General features: G+C 48.4%; 1 protein-coding gene across 1 annotated transcript in view; it reads left to right on the top strand.

The window, feature by feature from the left end:
- The window catches only part of LOC138963237 (splicing factor 3B subunit 3-like), a 57,236-nt gene extending 35,582 nt beyond the window's left edge, over positions 1-21,654 (top strand). Inside the window, exons 21-27 of the mRNA XM_070335298.1 lie at positions 14,714-14,996; positions 15,423-15,635; positions 16,196-16,294; positions 18,933-19,076; positions 19,503-19,607; positions 19,961-20,056; positions 20,629-21,654. Of these exons, the coding sequence (XP_070191399.1) occupies positions 14,714-14,996; positions 15,423-15,635; positions 16,196-16,294; positions 18,933-19,076; positions 19,503-19,607; positions 19,961-20,056; positions 20,629-20,673 (985 nt within the window). The 3' untranslated portion in view covers positions 20,674-21,654. The remainder of the gene's footprint in view (positions 1-14,713; positions 14,997-15,422; positions 15,636-16,195; positions 16,295-18,932; positions 19,077-19,502; positions 19,608-19,960; positions 20,057-20,628) is intronic.
- Positions 21,655-22,072: the final 418 nt, after the last annotated feature.

Raw genomic sequence — 22,072 nt, 5'->3', positions numbered from 1 at the left:
GGTGTTTTTTGCTGGTTAGTTTGGGTCCGTGCTACGGACTTTGAGCGTTTACCAGTAGCATTGGTAGCTGCTTGTAGCTGGTACGTTAGTGCTAGTTTATTCTGCTGAAGTTTTACGTCCTAGAGACTTGTGTATTTTCAGTAGTTTGTTTTTCTCGTGTGACAGCATGTCTGATAGTGAGATAAGCGAGCGGCTAAGGCCGAGGTTAGGGGCAAAGGCCCTGTTAAACCTAAGTCCTCGGCTTCCACCTCTTCTGCTAGGAACCCCACGGTTCACGTTTTCTGACCCGAAGACTAACTTCGTTTTTCCTGTGCCTATTTAGGCTCCGGAGGAAACTTCGTCTGGCTCGCGGGCGGCGGGTGTGGCCGCTACCACGGCCGTTTCTACCCCTGTACCTGCGCCGGAGGCTGGCGCTCTTGTTGCTAGCCTTTTGTCTTCTTTGATTCCAGAAATTCGGACGCTCGTTCGTACAGAAATGTCGCGGACGGACCCTGTTTCCAGCTCTGCCTCCCTCCCGGGGGTGTGCGACCCTCGGTCGTTGGCTTCCTTTGTTCCTGATCACCTGTCCAGCCTGCTGGCTTCTGTGATGGCTCTGGAGTCCGTGCACAGGGAGGCGTTTCTCTTCTCGGCCGGCGCTCGGTGGCTTCCGCTTGCGGGAGTGCACCTGAGCAGGTCCCTTTGGGGGATACGGTCGACACAAGGTATGTGCTCGCAGCAGCCGTCCGCGGCAGCTGCACTTCCGGTTCCCGGAAGTAGTGGTTCACTGGTTGCGGACAGACCATGGTCCCCTCCGGTTCGAGCTGCGCTTTACGTAAGCAGTCGTTCGCGGCAGCTTCCTTCCGGCTCCGGCCGGAAGTGGTGGTTCACTGGTTGCGGACAGACCATGGTCCCCTCCGGTTCGAGCTGCTCTTTACGTAAGCAGTCGTTCGCGGCAGCTTCCTTCCGGCTCCGGCCGGAAGTGGTGGTTCACTGGTTGCGGACAGACCATGGTCCCATCCGGTTCGAGCTGCGCTTTACGTAAGCAGCCGTTCGCGGCAGCTTCGCTTCCGGCTCCGGCCGGAAGTGTTGGTTCACTGGTTTGCGGACAGCCCATGGTCCCTTCCGGTTCGAGCCTTGCCCTGCTACAGCAGCCGTTTCCGGCAGCTGCTCTTCCTGCCTGGGCAGGAAATGTAGGTCAAACGGGTCGTGCACAGTCATCTGTCACTTCCGGTTCCGGCCTAGGGCTTGCGGCAGCTTCGCTTCCGGCTCCGGCCGGAAGTGTTGGTTCACTGGTTTGCGGACAGCCCATGGTCCCTTCCGGTTCGAGCCTTGCCCTGCTACAGCAGCCGTTTCCGGCAGCTGCTCTTCCTGCCTGGGCAGGAAATGTAGGTCAAACGGGTCGTGCACAGTCATCTGTCACTTCCGGTTCCGGCCTAGGGCCTCCGGGTTGTGGCTTGCAGACTCCTCAGCACCAGCTATGGCATAGTTCTGCTGTTGCGTCTGCACTCCCTGCTCCTCCCGGCTTTTCCGGTTCGGTTCCCGCTGCTTCCATTGTGTCGCCGGTGAATTTCGAATACGGTGGTTCTCCTGGGCATACAGGCTTTTTGCCTCTGTTGGGACAGCAGCAGCCACCCACTTCGGTGGTGGCCGCTAGCTCCTCTCTTCAGCTGCCTTCGGTTGTTGGTGACTCTCATCTTCCTCTTAGTCAGGGGTGCGAGTTTCATCGATGGCCAACAGGATGGGCGTTCGGCTTACGGCCTTCCCTCGCAGCGTCATTTGTCGGGTTCTTTTGGCTATGAGCCGTCCCCTTCAGGTGGCGTTTCGGACTTCGGGTCCGTGTGCGAGGAGCAGCTGCCTTCGGCGGCTCTGGCCAGCTTCCGAATTTACGTCAGCAGTCGTTCGCGGCAGCCGCTTCCAGCTCCGGCCGGAAGTAGAGGTTCACTTGCTAGTGCACAGACTACTGTCACGTCTGGTTCGAGCCTTGTCCTATGACAGCGGTCGCCCGCGACAGCTGTTCTTCCGGTTCCGACCGGAAGTGTAGGTTCACTGGTTAGTGCACAGGCTACTGTCACGTCCGGTTCGAGCCTTGCCTTACGTCGGCAGTCGTACGCGACAGCGGCACTTCCGGTTCACGGAAGTAGTGCCTCGTTGGAAGGTGGACAAATAATGATCCCATCCTGCTTGAGCTGCGCTATACGTAAGCAGTCGTTCGCGACAGCTTCTCTTCCGGCTCCGGCTGGAAATGTTAGTTCATCGGTGTGTGGGCAGCCCATGGCCCTTTCCGGTTTGAGCTTTGCCCTTTGCACGGCAGCCATTTCCGGCAGCTTCGCTTCCGGCCTTGGCAGGAGGGTAGGTCAAGCGGGTAGTGCACAGGTTACTGTCACTTCCGGTTCTGGCCTACGGCCTACCTTTGGGTTCCGAGCTTCAGCTCGTAGGTGGCTCAGCACCAGCTTTGGCATAGCGCTGCTGTGGCTGCCGCACTTCCGGCTCCTCCCGGATTTTCCGGTTCAGTTCCCGCTGCTTCCGTTTGGTCGCCGGTGAATTTCGAACAAGGCTTGCCCTATGGGCATACAGGCTTCTTGCCTCTGTTGGGACAGCAGCATCCACACACTCCGGTGGTGGCCGCTAGCTCCTCTCTCCCACTTTCCTTGGTTTTTGATTCCTCTCATCCTCCCCTCAGTTAGGGAATGAGCACAATCGATTGCCAACAGGAAGGACTTCGGTTGGCAAAGAGGAAGCAGCTACTTCTGGTTTGAAGAATCGCCCTTTGTAGCTTTTCGCCTTTTTGCCTTTTCGCCGAGCCCCCCTCTTCGACAGGGGGTGGCCTCCGGCGTCGGTTTCGTTGCTGGTTCCTCAGGGTTCAGCTTCGGAGCCGGCATCGGAATGCCTTGCCGCTCCTGCGCAGGCTTCCTCCTTCGTGCCCTTAGCGGACCAGAGGAAGTTGCCTTGGCCAGGGTCGTCTCGTAGCCGGCTGTTGGCCTTTCCCCGTCCGCGTGCACCGTTTCCGGTCACGCCGGATCTTCTTTCGCTTCTTACGAAGCCGTTGAGGAAGGATTCGGTTCTGCCGCTCTATGGGCAGAATCTCCTATTCTCTGAGGAAGGGGGCTGACAACTTTTGGAACTCAGTTCCATTTCCGAGACTCTCCTGCGGGCGCTTTCTCGCGCTCTGGCAGATTCCTTGGCGCCCTTTCCCCTTAGTAAAGGGCAGGACGCGGAGGAAGTGTCTCACTCCTCTCCACACTTACAAGGGTGAACGAGGCACAGATGAGGCTGTCCTCTCTGCACTATTTCCATGCGGTCTCGTGCGGAAGGGACTTGTTTCTTGCCCACTCCCGGTTTTCTGAGGAGTCGACAAGGAACATTCTCAGTTCGTCATCCTTGGTGGACGGTCTCTCTCCGGCAGCCTGGCCTCTCATGCCAGAAGCAGGGGATTGAGACCAACAGAGAACAGCGGTTCCCTTCTTTTGAGCTTCAATTTGAAAGCAGCAAAAGCAGGCCGCTCCTAAGCAGGCTATACCTAAGCGGACTTAGCCTAAGCGGCCTACGTCCTCAGCTCAGGTGAGATTGTTTCTTTCACAGCCGTCATAGGTACGCTGGGTTTTTGAAACAACAGCCGGCCTTAGGGCTTCGGGGTTTTAGCCTCGGCGGGAGCAACAGCCATTTCATCCGTTGGAGGTGGCGGTTGTTGCTTTCCTTGTGCTTGTGGCTTCGGGCTTCGACATTCTTTCTCTTTCCCAGCGTATGGGTGCTGAGAGGTCGATTTCCGTTTAAAAGGGGGTTTCTGCCTTTGGGCTTCCCCGTTTTCTCTTGCCACGAGCTTCTGGACTCGGTCCAGGTTTGTCTTTCGCCGAGTCTGACTTTGTCTTTCTCTAGCGATCAGACGCGTTCTGGTGTTTCGTCCAAACTTAAGGTTCACTTGAGTTGGCCTCGGAAGTAACATTCAGATTTTCCTGAGGGTGCATTGTCTGGGCATTGCATGTTTGAGAAGTCATTCTTGGCTTGTCACTTTTTCTCAGGTTTTTTGGCTACTCCTCCCCTTTTTGGGCAGAGGTCTAGCTAATGTTCCAGTTTTCTCGGTGCTGGCCTCTAGGCCAGCATCTTTTTCGGCGGCCGAAACTGTTGGTTTCTTACTGTGCCTGTGTACTTTGAGTACTTTGGTGCAATGGCCGGCCTACGGGCAGCAAGGCTCTCGGCCTTAGCCTGTGTTATAGTCTCCTGCCTGTCGTGTTGCGACTTTGGCAATTGGTTCTTGTGACTGCGGATTTCGTCTCTTCCTCTTCTCCATCATGCTTGCATGATGTGAGTTGGGACGATTTCTGCTGGGTTGGGCTTCCGGCCTGGTCACCCCTTTTTCACTTGCAACTATGACTATTACTGAGAACTCTGGTCTCGGGAGGCTGACGGCTGGTTCGCTTCACGGTTTTCCGTCTTTCTTACCAGCTACGTCCTTTCTGTTTCGGGTTTTTTGATTCATTTTCAATTACCTACAAGCAGTCTGCTCTGCGATCACGCTGGCTTTTGTCATTTTGTTTCCGGTCTCCGGTCACATTAGGATTTGGCCACTGCGGGTCCGCATTTGCGGTGCTTATGCACTACCTTAGGTCGCTTCGTCCCCTTTTTTACCCCTCTCTCTGCTTTCGCAGGGATGGGCAGGGGACGACCGGTGACCGTCTCCCTTGAGTTTTGCTCATTGAGTTGGACCCTGGTACTTGATACTCAGGCGTCTCTCTCTTTCCGGTTTGGAGTTTGGTCACTCTTCCGGAGCTGACTGTTCTCTCAACGGCCTTTTGGGCCTCACTCCATCCCAAAGTTTTCTTACTTTGGCATGGTTGCCTTATGGTCTCCGTGAGGGTCGGTCCTTTTCAGGGCTTAGCCGGCAACCTTACGCACGGATCTTTTCCAGGCCATTAGCATTTCCTTCCATTTAAGGGGGGGGGGGGGGGCAGCTTGTCCTTCCCTCTACTTGGTCGGGTTTATCCAAGACTGGGGTCCTTTTCCGGACTGTTTTACGGTTCAGAAGATTGGAAGAAGTGCTGGGCACAGCTTACTGGCTCTCTGAGGTCGTCTTTCGCATTTCTTGCCTGAGAGACATCTCGGCTGTCAATCAGGGTGGTTCTCGGTCCGTTTCTGTCCTTTGGCAGTGGGCCAGTTCCTGGCAAGGGTTTAGAGTGAGTCAGTGGTTGCTTTCTCACGGGATCCTTTCCTGACTTTTGGCAGTGGGCCAGTTTCTTGGCAAGGGATTTTCTTGCCCTCCGCCTTGTCATAGCTTATGCTATCTTTCCCTCGGCTCGGCCCGAGCTCATTTCCAGGGCCTGGGCCTCCTCCTTGGCCTTTTTGGCCTATGGGGTTTGGATGATGTCCTGCGCACAGCTTCTGGCGCTAGGATTTTGTCTTATCAGGTTCTGCAGACATTGCTGCCCTCTGTCAGGATGGGTCTCGGCCTATTCCTTCCTTGGCGGCAGCTGGCTTTTGTCTCTCCAGAACTTTAGAGTGAGTTTGAACTTTTTGATCTTACCCACCACCTTGTTGGAGTTATCTGCTAATATGTGACTCGGAGTAAGAATATGTAATTTAATCGAAAATTTTTAATTAAATTTTCATTTGATTAATATACTTACCCGAGTCACATAGGTAATTCCCTCCCACCTTCCCCGCTTTTAGTTTCTTTGTATTCTAGAAGTCGAATGAGGGTGTCTCGTATCGGGTACGAGATCTGTGGCGTGATGCACGCTACGGGAGGCAACCCAGGGTAGCAAGCTTGCTACTTTTTTGCTTGGGTTGCTTCCCTTATACTATAGACGGGATAGCGTTTTTCAGTCAACCTAGCATCTCGACTGCGTCAATGCTAATATGTGACTCGGGTAAGTATATTAATCAAATGAAAATTTAATTAAAAATTTTCGATTTTGGTCCCCAAACTACGCAACTACGCATGCTTGTCTTATACTACGCAAACGTTTCGTTTCGACTACACATTTTGACGTTTTGAATACGCAAAAACGCGAGCGAGTTCCGATCCATAATTTGTACTAACCGGTTGTGTACTGCGTGCAAAAAATGCCCGGCGCCCGCGAGAGTAGCGTAGTCAGTTGGTCTTGCTGCTGTTATTACAACTATCGCGGGCGTTTCAGCACATACTTTTCTGAACGCGGTCACTTCGTAGCTCATTCTTTCTGGAGGGAAAAAAATGGCTACAGCGACGAACACGGATTCAGAAGACTTTGCCGATCAACCGCCACGGAGCAAAAAAAAGAAGCTTGGTCAAACTCCCAGCAAGGCTTTTCTGCCAAAGTACTATGAGGAGCATCCATGCCTAGTTTCGTGGAGAAAAGGGAAGCATTTTGCCCACTGTACTGTGTGCAACACGGCTTTTTCAGAGAAGCACAGTGGGCTTTACGACCGTGTAACCGCCACAAGAAAAGCACTTCTCATGAGGAATTCGAGAAATCCCGACCAAAGCAGAGGAAAAATTGGACTGTTTTGTGAAGAAACCCGTGCCAGGGAAAGAAGACCAAGACAAGCTCACTTTTGAGAGATCGGTAACCAGAGCAGAGGCAATGACCTGCCATATTATTATTATTGCCGACGCAAACCTGTTCTGTTTATAGCAAATTTGCCTTCATGTTGATACACATACTCCCAGTCCCTACTTTTTGTGACTTGATGTTCTCAGATTGTCACAGGTCTTGAATAGGGGGGCCCCACTGTATATGAACTGCATACCCCTCAACATAGCTTTTTTTTAACAAATGAAATGTTCCAAACTAGTTAATAATTTTTTTCTTAACAAATAAACTTAATGCTTGGCTTGTATTTTTGTGGGGGCTTTGTTTGTATTTGTATGAGGAGTATTGTTCACATTGTAACAGGTACACCAAAGTGATTTTTGAAGTTAGGATATTATTTTCAAAGTTAGTATTTTCTGATAGATCTTTTTATTCTGATTTCAATGGTACCAAAATCATTTGTGTATGTCAATTAGAACCAAAGTTATGATTTTTTAATCATTTAATTTTAGCGCGCGCTTTTAGGACACTTTACAAATTAGCAAATTAGGCAACTTTGAAGGACAACACTAAAGCAACCAAATGCATGATTTGTGTCAATTTCACTTTTATTACTTCTACTGAAAACATACAACAAGCCTAATTTTTTTGCAACGGACCTGATGTCAGGAAATGTATGAAATCATCTCTCAAAAACTGCAAAACATGCGATTATACTAGGGATTTAACAGATACACAGCATAACGCACAATATGCTACTTTGGCATTTTTCATAACTTCTGTTCTAATTCACCTACAAAAACGGTTTTGGTATCATTGGAATCAGCATTAAATTACATATTCCTACTCCGAATCACATGTAGCATTGACACAATCGGAGATGCTAGGTTCTGAAAAGGCTAACCGTCTAAGGGAAGCAACCCCAACCACAAAAAGTGTAAACGTAGCCATGGTAATGACCATACACCCGGGGAGTTACCTCCCATCGTGCATGCCACGTCACTACCGCTACTGAACACGTGGTTCATATCATTCGACCTTACAGCTTTCGAGGGAGCAGGTTGTTGTATTTTTGGGCTCCCCTGTGGCTGCGCTGTTTGGTGTTGTTTTGACACCCACCGGCCACGTTACCGTCTATCTTGCCTCCTGCTTCGTAGTTGGTGAGCTCTTTCCATTTTGGTCATTATTTTGACAGGAAATTTGTTGTAGTTGCTGATTTTCGTCCGTGTTTGGACCTGTGATATTTCAGTGACTACTGTTGGCCGCCATTTTTGTTGTCAGCATGAGTTGACAGATTTTTGTGGCTAGGCCGATGTATTTGGAGGTAAACGTAATTTTACCTTCTTACTTGCTTGCTGCTTTGTTTAGTTGGTAAGCTTGTTCCTTCTTGTCTTTAGTTTGACAGGAATTTATCTATAGTTGCTGACTTTTTGTCCGTTTGGACTCCTAAATGCGTTTCAGTAACTTATCTTGTGGCCGCCACTTTCGGTTGCTCAGCTTTCCTGACAGCTTATTTATGTGGCTAGGCCTATGTTATGGTGAGGTTCTCCTTACTTTACCTGCGTTTTTGCCTTCTGCTTTGTTAGTTGGTAAGCCATTTCATATTTCGTCATTACTTTGACAGGAATTTTTGTTATTGCTTAATTTTCGTCCGTTTGGGCTTCTAAATTTTGTCCAGTAACTTATCGCTTGGCCGCCATTTTGTGTATCAGCGTCGCTGACAGTGGTTTACTTGGCTAGGCTTTAGCAGGTATCTACCAGTCCGTAGGACTTGTCGTGGTTTCGGATTTAACATGTTTGTTATGTTTTGTTCGTTACTCTTTCTGCCTCGAACAAACACTTTGTGGGGCAGTCATATACTGTTGTACGTCCTGTTTCTTCTCCTCGCCTTCTCTGCCGTTAGCAGATCAGGTGTTGCAGGTGTCTGCGTTATCTTTGTGAAGAAATTTTCGCGTTCCAAGCCTGCGTCTTCCGTTGGCCCGCTGTCTGTGGGCGACGTCACCTTGTTGGCTTCTTTGACGCTTCCGGCTGAGACGTTGTCTAGGGCGGATGTTTTGCTTCTTCGTCTTCTACCGCTGTGGTTGGCGATTCAAGTAAGTCGAGCTGGTCCACAGGCCCTCGTGAGGCCGTCGGACAGTCCCTGCTGGGACACAGCTCTTTTCGGCGGGTTCACGACCCGCAAACCCCTGTTCAGTCGCACCCTGGCTTCACTGAAGACCATTGTGTGGCTGAGCAATGGCGGCAGTTGGTTCCGGCTACTTCTCCGACGTACGCACCCGCTGGGGTCGTTTCCGGAGTTGTCTAGCCGTTTCCGACTGCTGCGCTTCCGGCACTCGCCGGAAGCATAGGTCCCCCGATGTACGCACCCGCTGTGGTCGTTTCCGGGGTTGACCAGGTCCCCCGATGTGCGCACCCGCTGTGGTCGTTTCCGGGGTTGACCGGACGTTGCCCCCCGGGCATTCGTCCTCTGTTCAGTCGCACCCTGGTTTCCTCGAAGACCATTGTGTGGCGGAGCAGTGGCGGTAGCCGTTTCCGGCGCTGCGCTTCCGGCACTCGCTGGAAGCATAGGTCCTCTGACGTACGCACCCGCTGTGGTCGTTTCCGGGGTTGACCGGACGTTGCCCCCCGGGCATTCGTCCTCTGTTCAGTCACACCCTGGCTTCCTCGAAGACCATTGTGTGGCGGAGCAATGGCGGTAGCCGTTTCTGGCGCTGCGCTTCCGGCACTCGCTGGAAGCATAGGTCCTCTGACGTACGCACCCGCTGTGGTCGTTTCCGGGGTTGACCGGACGTTGCCTTTAGGGCATTCGGGCTTCCGGCCTCCGTCCTCGCATTCGGCGCTTCCGCTTTTCGCGGTCTCGTCTGGTGCTTTCCGGCTCCGCCCGGATTTACTGCTCCTTTCGCTTCCACTTCCTCCCGGATGTCGGTAGCTGAGGAGCAACGCCAGCCCTTCGGGCAGGTGTTGTCTCAGCTCTGGCCGATGTAGTCAGCGTTTCAACCTTCGGTTGTCGCGTCGACTGCCGTTCCGGTTCCTGCGGCTGCAGACTTGCCGTCTTCTCTCTCTTAGCCTGGTCGAGGCATGAGTTAGGACGACGTCGGGGGGGACGGATTTCCGGTTTTCCGGTTATGCCGTTTCACCGGCCTTCCACCAGTACGTGGACTTCGGTTTTTTCGCCGGTTGTGTCGGACATTCAGTCTGTCGTCAGCGATTCCACACGTGCTGGTTATTGGGAAAAAGGCTTAACGCTGTCCTCTAAGCTGCGGCAGAGGTCACGTCGAAGGTTTTCCCGGGCGGGGCTTCGGCCTCCTACACTTCCTGTCTGGAAGCATAGGTTCTCCATCACAAGCGCACGTAGTGGCTTGTCTGGGGTTGATCGAGGACTGGCCTACGGGCGTTCGGGTTCCGGCCCCAGTCCTCTTCTGTTCTGTCTCACTCTTGTTCCGTCGTGGGCATTTGTGTTTCACAGGGGCGGCAGCCGTTGTCGGCGTGGTGTTTCCGGTTTTACTGGAAGCATAAGTCCTCCATTTCAAGTACACGTTGCGGTTTTGACTGGAGTTGGCAGAGGACTGGCCTACGGGCGTTTGGGCTTCCGGCCTCAGTCTACTCTATGCAACTTTCGCTTCCGTTTTTTGCGGTTTTGTCTGCTGCATTTCCGGCTCTGTTCGGATACACTTCTCCTCTTCCTGACACTCCTTCGGAGGTCGGTGGGTGAGGAACAGCGGCTGGCCTACGGGCATTTAGGCTTTTAGCCTCAGCCGGGGCAGTCTTCACTTTACCTGTTGGGTGTTGCGTTTACTGCCTATTCAGTTCGGGTGGCCCTGGACGTTTCCCCTATTCACGACCGTCAGTAGGGGGATAAGTCAGGTCTTTTTCCGGTTGGATGGTTTTCCGGTTTCCGGTCATCTCATTCATCAGTTTACCACCAGCAACTGTGACTTCGGTTTGCGTTCGTAGCTGAGCTATTCTGGTTCTCAGTCTTTAGTCAGCAATCGAACACGTTCTGGATTTCCGTCGAAGCTCAAGCTTCGGCTCAGGATTTCCCTTGGGTGCATCGACATTGGTGGCTTCCTCGTTGGTTGACTTTGTTGTCGATGTCGGACTTCCGTTCCGTGAAGATAGGATGTTTTTCTACTTCCGGTTCCTTAGTCACCTTTTGTAGGTACCACGGTTTGCAGGTTTTGGCTAGGCCATCTCCTCCCGAAGGTGGTATCTCTAGTGTTTTGGTTCTGCCGCTGTTTCTACTATGGTTCAGTTCCGGAACATGCTCAGCCTTGGCTGGCTTCGGCTACACGGGCTTCACCTTTTGTTCCTTCTTGCTTATTCAGCCTTTGGAACTTGCCTCCTTTCTCTACTCTGTTGGCCAGCCCTTGCTAGGGTGAGCATGGAGCAGATGAGGCTGCCCTTCCTTCTCTACGCTCGTACGGCGGGTGTCGGAGGGACTCGTTTCTTTCGCATTTTCAGTTCCCTGAACAGCAAAGAGAGTCGCTTAAACTTTGCCTGCAGTAGAGATTCAGTCGAGTAGAGATCACCAGGTCTCTGACTGCTTTACAAGGGTTGAAGGAAGGTAAGGCTAGCATACTCAGAAACATGCTTAGCAGAAGCATGCTCATTCCTCTGGTTAAGCTAAGCTGGCAGCCAATAGGCAGCCTTGGCCGGGCAACAGCCATTCCACGTTGCGGCGATGGTGGTTGTTGCCTTCCCGTTTCTTGTGGCTTGTGGGGTTCTCTGGCTTCAGGTTACCCCTGTTTGGCCACAAACGTTCGGACTTTGGTCCTTGTTGTCTTTCATCGAGTCGGACTCTGTCTTTCTCTAGTGATCAGACGCGTTCTGGTGTTTCATCCAAACTTAAGGTACACTTGAGTTGGCCTCGGAAGTAACATTCAGGTTTTCCTGAGGGGGCATTGTCTTGGACAATGGATGTTTGAGGAGTTGTTCTTTGTGGCTTTCCTCCTCTCTCTCAGGTTTTGGCTACTCTTCTCCTTCGGGCAGAGGTTTAGCTAAGGTTCGGTTCCTGTGACTTCAGTCTTGGGCCTTTCCTCTCTTCTTCCTCATCTTAGTATGAGGCGAGTCAGGATGACGCCTGTTGGGTCGGGTTTCCTTACAGTCGCCCGGCTACAAAAGGCAACTTTGTCTAGGGCGGTTGTCCGTTTTTCTCCGCGTTGGACTCTGTCTTCAGACAGGGACAGACGCGCTCTGGGTTTCTGGCCAAACTCAGGTAGGCTCTTGATTTGGCTAGGAAGTTAACTGCCTGTTTTTTCCCCGAGAACTCTGGTTTCGGGAGTCTTATGGCTGGCTGGCTTCACGGTTTACGTTTACCAGTCTTGGTTTTCTGCTTTCGGTTTTTGATTCACTCTCGATTACCTTCAAGCAGACTGTTTTGGGAACATTCTGGCTTTTAGCCATTTTGTTTATGGTTGCCAGTCACATCGGTTTTTGACCACCGTGGGTCCTCACTTCCGGTAGCTTACGCACAGTCGTAAGTGGCTGCTGTCGGGTGCTACCTCTCTCCCTGCGTTCGCAGGGACTGGTAGGGGATAACTGGCGACCTTCTATTTGTGAGTTTTCTCTTCGAGGTGGACTCTGGTACTTAGTGCTTGGATGTCTCTCTCTCGCTCTTTCGTGGGGATTGGTCACTCTTATTTTGAGCTGACTTCTTTCTCACAAGCCTTTTGGGCTTTTCTACATCCCAAGGTTTGCAGACTTTGGCATGGTTGTCTTAAGGTCACCGCGGGGGTTCGTCCTTCTCAGTTGAGGGGACAACCTTACGCACGGATCTTCTCAGGACATTAGCATTTCCTTCCAATAAAAGGGGGGGGGGGGAAGCTTGTCTTTCCCTTGGCTCGCCAGGGTTATTAATCCAAGGCTTGGGTCTATTCCTGTGCTGTTTTTTACGGCTAGGAGATTGGAAGAACTGCTGAGCACAGCTTTCTGGATCTCTGAGGTTGTCTCTTTCGCTTTTCGCCTGAGATTCTTCTCGGCTGTCAATCAGGACTTTCCTTGGTTCCCTCACTGCCTGTTGGCAATGGGCCAGCCCTGGCAAGGGCTTTTGAGTGGGTTAGATTTTCTTTCCCACTGGGACCGCCCTGATTCTTTGGCAGCGGTCCAGGTTTTTGGCAAGGTTTTTGAGTGAGTTAGATTTTTCTTTCCCACCGCCTTGTTTTTGTAATCTGCTACATGTGATTCGGAGTAGGAATATGTAATTTAATCGAAAATTTTATTGTAAATTTTCATTTAATAAATATACCTACCCGAATCACATAGTATATTCCCTCCCGCCAACCCCGCTTTTGATTTGGAGAATTTATTCTTTAGGTCGAATGATATGAACCACGTGTTCAGTAGCGGTAGTGACGTGGCATGCACGATGGGAGGTAACTCCCCGGGTGTATGGTCATTACCATGGCTACGTTTACACTTTTTGTGGTTGGGGTTGCTTCCCTTAGACGGTTAGCCTTTTCAGAACCTAGCATCTCCGATTGTGTCAATGCTACATGTGATTCGGGTAGGTATATTTATTAAATGAAAATTTACAATAAAATTTTCGATTAAACACTGAACTCAACTAAAGTACTTAAAAGACTTGAAAACATGAAATATGTTTTTGTATTTATTACATAATACATTTTGTAATAGCGACATAACGTTAGATCATTCCTCACCACAGTAGTTGTTGCCATTCATGTTGGATTGTTACACAGGATAATGTGACAGGCTAACAGTTTATTTAATGAACATTTTCTTGCTCAAAAGTTCTGCTTTCTTCATGTTTTGATCCCCCCCAAAAAAAAAAAAAAATTTGAGTCTCCCCCCCCCCTTCCTGAGAAAAAAATCAAATCCCTTAGGCTGTATAGTGTATCTAATCTCCTACAAAGTCAAAGGTTGGTCATTCTGTCTCCATCCTAGGCCTACATCTCAGGGATGGTCTCAGCAACAGCAGTAGGCCTACTCTGCTGTCCGCTTGCCGGCAGATGGAAAATTTGCGAAGGTCACGTGACCATTAAAAAATGACATTTTTGGCAACATATAGATGCAATACTCAAGTAAAAAGTTGCGTAAACAATAATACAACATATTCCCTACAAAAGCAATGTAAAGTTACGCTGCATAGTGTAAAGGAAGTTAATTCACAAGTGAACTTTACCACCCTACCCCAGCTCGCTTTTCATCGATCTCTTCAGGCAGACAACCACCATTTTCAAAGACAAAATATACGAACAAAGTGTTTGTTTTGGGGCAAAATAACAACGCAAACAAACAAAATATAAGTTCAATCTGACCAACAAGCATCTCCCATGTGAATGGGGATGAACAACTGGGCGGATCGCTGCATTGTTGTGGTGACGGGTCACGCTCGGTCACTTCGCCGCAGGCAGCCATTGTGGTCATTGACCCGACGTGAAAACGTTCACACTTCACATCTTTGATCGGGCTACACGTCGCGTGAGTGTCGAAACAAGTTAAACAAACTTGACAGTTTTGAAGAAAAAGGTGCGTTCTTTCACATGGTGGGCTCCTTTCGATGGTATTTTCAACAAATCAAGTAGAAAAAACGCGTAGTAGTTTTCATTCACAGATTTTACTTGTAAAGCGCGCGAGTATGGATCAATGAATTATACGGAAATGAGGCTCACAACCTCCTCTTTCATTCATTGGTGGTTATTTTAAGATTTGATGATCTCACCCGATGCACTTTGGAGAGAAGTGAACCTACCCATCGTAAAATTGACCGGCCCAACCGCGGGAGCCATCTTCGCTGCGGCACACACATCACTTTTTCAAACTACGATTTCCCCAATTTCTAAGCTATCAAACTAATAAAGAATAGAACAGAATAAAAGACAAAAGAATAAACTTTCACCCAGTATAAATTTTATTTCATCCATCGCCATACACACAGAGAAAATAGAGGAGAAAGATAGGGTAAAATTGGGGAAATTCCACTCAGCGGACAGCTGATTGACTGACTTTGGTGTACCTGATTGTAATAGTTTTGTTTGGAGTGTTGAGTGTTTGTTTTAGTACGGTATAAGTAACTGTTCTGTTTTGCGGTTTGGGTTGATCGAATTGAAATACTACACATTCACCTGCCAAACTACACATTTGCCTTATTTTCACACCCAAAACTACACATGGTACATTTCAGGGGTAGGCAGGTCTGTACTAAGGATCCCTACATTATTTACTGTTGGATTTAAAAATAAACTAAACTAAGTTGATTCTCCTTGCAGTATTGCTCTGGTGAAGTTTGCTGGCAAGCCTGACGAACAGTACGTCATTGTTGGCCTATCCCACGACCTTGTCCTGGCTCCAAGGTCACTGAGCGGTGGCTTGCTGCAGACATACAAAATAGTGGAAGGAGGAACAAAATTGGAACACATGCACACAACTCCTGTGGAGGATGTTCCAGGGGCCATTGCAGGGTTCCAGGGTCGTGTGCTCATCGGTGTTGGACGATTCTTGCGAGTGTATGACCTGGGCAAAAAGAAACTCCTCCGAAAGTGTGAAAACAAGGTGAGTAGGTTTGTGCTAGTTCTGGAAGTGAAGTAGTGCTGTCTGGAAAATAGCTTGAGCTGAAGTGTAGAGTTCTATTTGTAGTGATGCGAGAACTCTGGGTGGGTATTTCTGTGGGGAAAAAAGTATAATTTCATGAATGTGTAAAGCAAGACTTTTTTTTTTTTACATTGAATAGGAAGGTGTAAGAACTTTTAAAGTGTAAATGATCAGGCGTTACATCAGTGAATTTATCTTTTGCCTTTGATGTCCCATTCCAGGGGAGGGATTTCTTCCGTCCTTGACGGATTTCCGTCCCAGGAAGAATTTTTGACAATGTTCAGTCCTGGCAACATGTTGGGCTCCCACCCATGCCATTCCTGGGTAAATAAATCAGTCTGGTCTTACTGCAGTCTGTTTAATATCATGCCTCAATCTGTATTTCAGCACATCCCCAACTTTGTGACCACCATTCACACCATGGGCCAGCGTGTCGTGGTTGGGGACATTCAAGACAGCTTTCACTTTGTACGCTACCGCCGGCAGGAGAACCAACTGATCGTGTTTGCAGATGATACCAACCCACGATGGATCACTTGCTCCACGCTCCTTGACTTCAACACTGCGGCTGGTGCAGACAAGTTTGGAAACATCACTGTGGTAAGTTTTCTCTCTCTCTCTCTCTCTCTCTCTCTCTCTCTCTCTCTTCCCCTCTCTCTCTCTCTCTCTCTTCCTCTCTCTCTCTCTCTCTCTCTTCCTCTCTCTCTCTCTCTCTCTCTCTCTCTCTCTCTCTCTGTACACAAGGACAGGTTGTAAGACTAGGCTGTGCCTAAAACCTATCCTGATGTATTAAAGATCAGTCTCTCTCTCCCCCCCCCACCTCCAACCTCCATTTCCATTATCTTCCTCCACTAGTCTTGGTTGTTATCTCCAACCACCACATAGGCCATGTCTGTTCTTTGTACCATTTTTGTCCTGTAGCTTGACTGTTGACAGTAAGTTTTGAAAAGTTGCATCAGTTACCTGGCAGACCTCTAATATTTTTTCCTCCAGAAGGAACTTCTTTTTTTGAAAAGACCATTGCTAATCACGGGACTTCCTCCTTAGCTGTGCATATATTCTTTTGTTGACTGTGAGCAAAGGTCAGCAGCTCTAAAAGCTGGCTCAGAATAAACAATTTCACAAAATGGTGTGGTTGATGTACTTTTGTGATGTTACAGATCCGTTTGCCTCAAGAGGTGACTGATGATGTGGATGAAGATCCAACAGGCAACAAGGCATTGTGGGACAGAGGAGTGCTGAGTGGTGCTTCACAAAAGGTACGTCATCAGGTTCACATGAAAAATTCAGTTACAAGCATGAAAATCCCATAATTGAAATCTGCGATAAGTTATTCTCTACAAATGTTTGTATTGTCTTTCTTTTCACTTGCAGTAAGAGTGTATCCGTACCTTCTATTTTTTGCACCTTCCCTTTGATGTGCTTGCAGAGCTGCCCTTAAAAAAAATGCTAGAATTTAATTTGCGCAACTATGGTTTTTGAGTCACTTGAGAAAAAGTGACTCTATGTAATCGGTCAGTGTTAGTCTGTCCGGCCGGCCGGCCGGCCGGCCGGCCGTCCGGCCGGCCATCCGGCCGGCCGGCCGTAGACACCACCTTAACGTTGGACTTTTCTCGGAAACTATCAAAGCGATCGGGCTCATATTTTGTTTAGTCGTGACCTCCAATGACCTCTACACTTTAACGATGGTTTCGTTGACCTTTGACCTTTTTCAAGGTCACAGGTCAGCGTCAAAGGAAAAATTAGACATTTTATATCTTTGACAAAGTTCATCGGATGTGATTGAAACTTTGTAGGATTATTCTTTACATCAAAGTATTTACATCTGTAGCCTTTTACGAACGTTATCAGAAAAACAAGGGAGATAACTAGCCTTTTCTGTTCGGCAACACACAACTTAACGTTGGGCTTTTCTCGGAAACTATAAAAGTGACCGGGCTCAAATTTTATGTGAACGTGACTCCCAGTGACCTCTACACTTTGACGTCTGCTTTGGTGACCTTTGACCTTTTTCAAGGTCACAGGTATGTCTTGAAGGAAAAAAATTGAAATATCATATCTCTGAAACTATTCATCGGATTTGATTCAAACTTTATAGGATTATTCTTTACATCAAATTATTTACATCTGTATTGTGTTGTGAATAGCAATTTCTTCCTGTCCATCTGATGCCTCATATAATATTCAGAACTGCGAAAGTGACTCGATCGAGCGTTTGCTCTTCTTGTTCTGTTGTGAATATGATGAGAGATTCTTTGTTCCCCATTTTTGTAGAACATTTATATACTGTTCAAAAAAAGAAACGCATAGCTTGTAATATTTGGTTAATTTAGTTATATGGCTACAAGGATATCCACCAAACTGCAGAAAATGTTTATCTGGTCGTCGACCTTTCGTCCATTGCCACAAGTGAGCTCTGCACGTGACGCATGCGTTATCAGTGGCTACAATGTCAAAATTGCTCATTTGGCATGACCACTCGTCATGCTTCAGTGTAATCTCGTGAAACTCGGGGAATATTGAGCTCTCACCATGTCTTCCAAAACCCATAAAAGCGGATTGTTCGCCACAAAGAAATCAGACGACAATTCAGCGACGAAAGATGGCCCGATTGAGCAGAGAAGACCGCCAAATTGCATTGGGTCGTTTACAAGCAGGCCAAAGTCAAAGTGCAATCGCCAGGCACTTCCACGTGTCCCAGAGCACCATCAGTAGACTGTGGGTCAGGTTTCAAGCCACTGGCTCCGTTGCTGACTTGCCACGAGCGGGAAGACCAAGGGCGACAACTGCTGCTCACGACCGCTTCACACGGCTCCGCCACCTCCGGAATCGTTTCCTGTCGGCCTCATCTTCTGTCCAGGCTCTCCCCGGGCCACACCGATTATTGGACCAGACCGTGCGGAACCGCCTGCATGAAGCTGGTTTGAGAGGTCGCAGACCTCACAGAGGAGCTGTCCTCACCCGCCGCCATCGCCAGAACCGAGTGCAGTGGGGCAACCAGCACCTTCGCTGGACCGTCCGGAATCACTGGAGACACGTGTGGTTCAGCGACGAGTCCTACTTCCTGCTCCAGCGACATGATGGTCGGAGGAGGGTCTACCGGAGAGTAAACGAACGTTACGCGCCCAACTGTGTGGATGAGGCACCCGTTCATGGTGGTGGAGGCGTCATGGTGTGGGGGGCGATCAATACCGCTGGAAGGAGCACCCTGGTGCACGTCCAAGGGCGCATAACTGCCCAGCGATACGTGGAGGAAATTCTGCGCCCACACGCCCTTCCTCTTCTGGCTGACCAGGATGCCATATTCCAGCAGGACAACGCTCGCCCGCACACAGCACGACTCACCACCCAGTTCCTCACCGACCACCATGTCCAGGTGCTTCCCTGGCCATCCATGTCGCCAGACATGAACCCGATAGAACACCTCTGGGATGAATTGGACAGACGTGTGCGCAGGCGAGAAGAAGCGCCGGCAAATCACCGCGATCTATTGCAGGCACTTCAGGAGGAGTGGGACACCATCCCACAGCAAGATATCCGGCATCTGATCCAGTCCATGCCCAGAAGGTGCCGGGCAGTTGTTGCTGCTCAAGGCAGTCACACCCCCCTACTGACTTGACAGCCTCGGCACCCAATCGTATTGATTGACTGATTGATTTGAAGATGCAAATGAACTGTGTGTGCATTCAACTGTGTCCATACCAAATTTCAAACAAATAATCTAAATATTGGATTTTCTGTTAATTTTTTCGAAAAATAAAACAAATTTGGCAAGTAGCAACTATGCGTTTCTTTTTTTGAACAGTATACATGGTACATCTGCATTATCATGTGTACTACATTTCAAGAATATACTTCTAACTTACAGTAATTTATTTCCTTTGCTTGCGATGACAGGTGGACATTATCGCCAGCTTCCACATTGGAGAGCTGGTGACTTCGCTGCAGAAGGCCACGTTGATCCCTGGTGGCTCAGAGGCCTTGGTCTACACAACGCTGTCAGGTGGCATCGGCATGCTGGTGCCCTTCACTTCACATGAGGTATGCGCTCTAACAAGTTGCTCTTATTATTGGGTCGTACAAACTGTTGTTAGCGTTTCATGGGTGCATGTGCCAATTGAACAAGTTCGTATGTTTGGGCATGTGTAAACTATTCTTAGTGTATCATAGGTGCATGTGGCAATTCTGTCAGTTTGGGCAATGTTCTGGCAGGGGTTTTCCATAAGAAAGTGAAGGTCTGATCCAAAGGGAGAGTATTAATTATTCTATGCATTGCTGGTTTTAAGCATATTTTCAGATGTGTTGGGGGGGGGGGGGGGGGTGGTACCCTGCATGCACCTATGGCACATGTGTACATCTCTGTATTGTGAAAACATTACTTGTGAAATGTTGCTTGGAAGATAATAAAAAAAATTTAAAAAAATGTGTTGTTCACACTGTCACTGAATTTGTTGATTTCTTTTGCAGGACCATGACTTCTTCCAGCACTTGGAAATGTACATGCGATCTGAATACCATTCTCTCTGCGGCCGTGACCATCTCGCTTATAGGTCATACTACTTCCCTCTCAAGGTTAGTTCTGTTGCATATCGTATTTTCTTCAGCTTGTCATCAAGCAATGTATATTGAAACCTGCTCTTACCCTGGTGGTAACTTAAGATTTTCTTGCCTGACATAAAAACGCGGTGGAGGCATTTTGTCGTGCACTTGCAGGTAACATGAAGATGCTTTTTGCTTTCAAACATTTTGTGCTTGTGTTTTTTCTCATCTTGAATTTTCAGCATCCCAAACCTCACCTTATTCCACGGCAAAAGAAGCCAGTAGAAAGAAGATTAAATTGCATTGATGCAGCAAGGTTAGCTAATTAAAGTTGCATCAGGAGTGATTGTTGTAAAATCTTACTCATTTTATTCTTATGCTTGCAGAGTGTGATAGATGGAGACCTGTGTGAGATGTTCAATTCAATGGACAGCAGCAAACAGCGATCAGTTGCAGAGGAACTGGAACGCACACCAAGTGAAGTGAGCACTCATTTGTTCTTAGGTTTTTATGGATCGTGCGTGAATAGATCCTATGATTATAATATGATCTTGTACCTAAGCTGTTGGGAAATATGAATTGTTTAACAAAACTAATGTGGAGTACATCAGTCAAATAGCATAGAAGTGGTGTGGTTGCATGTAGACAGGCATATTCAGCCTGGCTTGTAAGGTGAATTTTCTGGACAGAAATTTGTGTTTGTTGTGCACTTCTTGCACATTTAGGGTTGGGTTACCTTATACTTTATATCATTTGCTTGCTTTGATTTTATATCACTGTTGACAGACCAGCATCATTGTTCATCACAAGCCCCTAATGAGCTCTGTCCTTTATCTATTCTGGGCGAAGGTTTATATAAAGGGGTGCTTGCTTTGACTCTGAGGCATCGTTTAGTGCACTGCATTGTGGACATGATGTTTTCCGTGTTTCACCTGAAACTTTGTGATTACAGACTTTGGTTTACAGCTGATCCACACATAATTTTCTATTTACAGGACTAATCTCTCACCAGTTTTGACTTGAACTTAAAATACTTGCATTATTTGTCTTACAGGTGTCAAAGAAGCTGGAAGACATCCGAACCAGGTATGCCTTCTAGACCAAGAGGAATTTGTCTCCCGGAAGACTTGCCACTGGCATAGCAGACACCGTCTCATCTGGGACTGAAGTGGTCTTTACATTGAACTGACCTGACGTTGCTCTGCTTCTGTATCCAGCAACGTGATTCACTGTATTCAGCAACGTGATTCACTGTATTTAGCAACGTGATTCACTGTATTCAGCAGGTTGGGTTCATTATGGACTTCAGGAACAAGGAAAGTGACTCTTCTACAAAGGGCACTGTTTGTGTGAGTCTGAAGTTAGCCGTTGACCAGAGGTGCTGACAGGAACAAGCCTGTGACGTATTCTTTGCGAAGTTGCTTTGTGTGAAGAACTGATCTGTGTTGCGCCATGTGACTGAACATTTGAACCAGTTTCACACACAATCGGTAGTGAGTGAGAAGTGTTTCACTATACCCTTATAAATGGTAAGGAGGGCAGCTAAAGAGAGGATGTGGTATAAAGAATACCATTTTTAGGAGGAACAGTGAGTTATTAAAGCATGTCACACAGAGCCATTGTCAGAACTGTTGTTTCAGTCACGTGTTTCATCACATCCTTTGGGGTGTTCTGTTTGAAGGGCAGTTTTATCTCAACAGTTAATAACATTTCAAAGCAGTAATTGATATGGTATAGAAGTGTGGAGCTTATAGGGATAATTAATTTAGATTTACCAAGCACAATGTTATTTTGCATATAGCCCCTTAACTACCGAAAGAAAACGAAAGTGAAACTAGAGTTATACCCTAGAGTGACCGCCCTTTGCAGGTGGCGCTAGCAGTGCTTGGCGCCAAGCGCTGTCAGCTGGAATGCGGCACAGGCAACGCGGGCGCGCCACTTATCACTTCACCTCTTTTCGCCGACGTGTACACATCGTCAGTGCCTACGCTCCAGTTTCCTGGATCTCTACCGGTTTTTTCGTCAGTGATTCTATGGCTTATTCTTCTTGGAAGAAAATAAATAAAGAAGATTAAGCCTCCTTGTGTCTGTGTCACGGTGTTTTCCCTACGCTTTTGGTGTGAATACCGTTGGTTTTCTTGTGATCTTCACACGCGACCGGTGTCTTCTTGTTCAGGGAAGTGAAAATTTTTTCTATTTTTGATTCAGCTATCGTCTGCTTGCTAGCTTTATCTTCTTTCCTAGTTCATTCACGTTATAATTATGTCTGGTTCTGATCAGAGCCGGGATAGCACGGGACGTTGGGCCCCCAGCCCTTCCCCTACTCCCAACGCTCTGCGTAAACGTCGTTCCAAACAAAGGAAGTTGGATCTCCTCCAACAAAGGTTGTTGAGTGCGCCGATTTCTGGCCGCTCGACCCCGGAGCCCCCTTCCCCTTTGAGTGGGGGCTCTGAGGTTCAACTTTCCCTCTCTTACCCGCCTTTACGGAGTGAGACCCC

This window comes from Littorina saxatilis, linkage group LG1, assembly GCF_037325665.1.
Source record: "Littorina saxatilis isolate snail1 linkage group LG1, US_GU_Lsax_2.0, whole genome shotgun sequence".
NCBI lineage: Eukaryota > Metazoa > Mollusca > Gastropoda > Littorinimorpha > Littorinidae > Littorina > Littorina saxatilis.
Note: the sequence above shows the minus strand (reverse complement) of the source record. Positions and strands in the feature narration are given on the sequence as shown.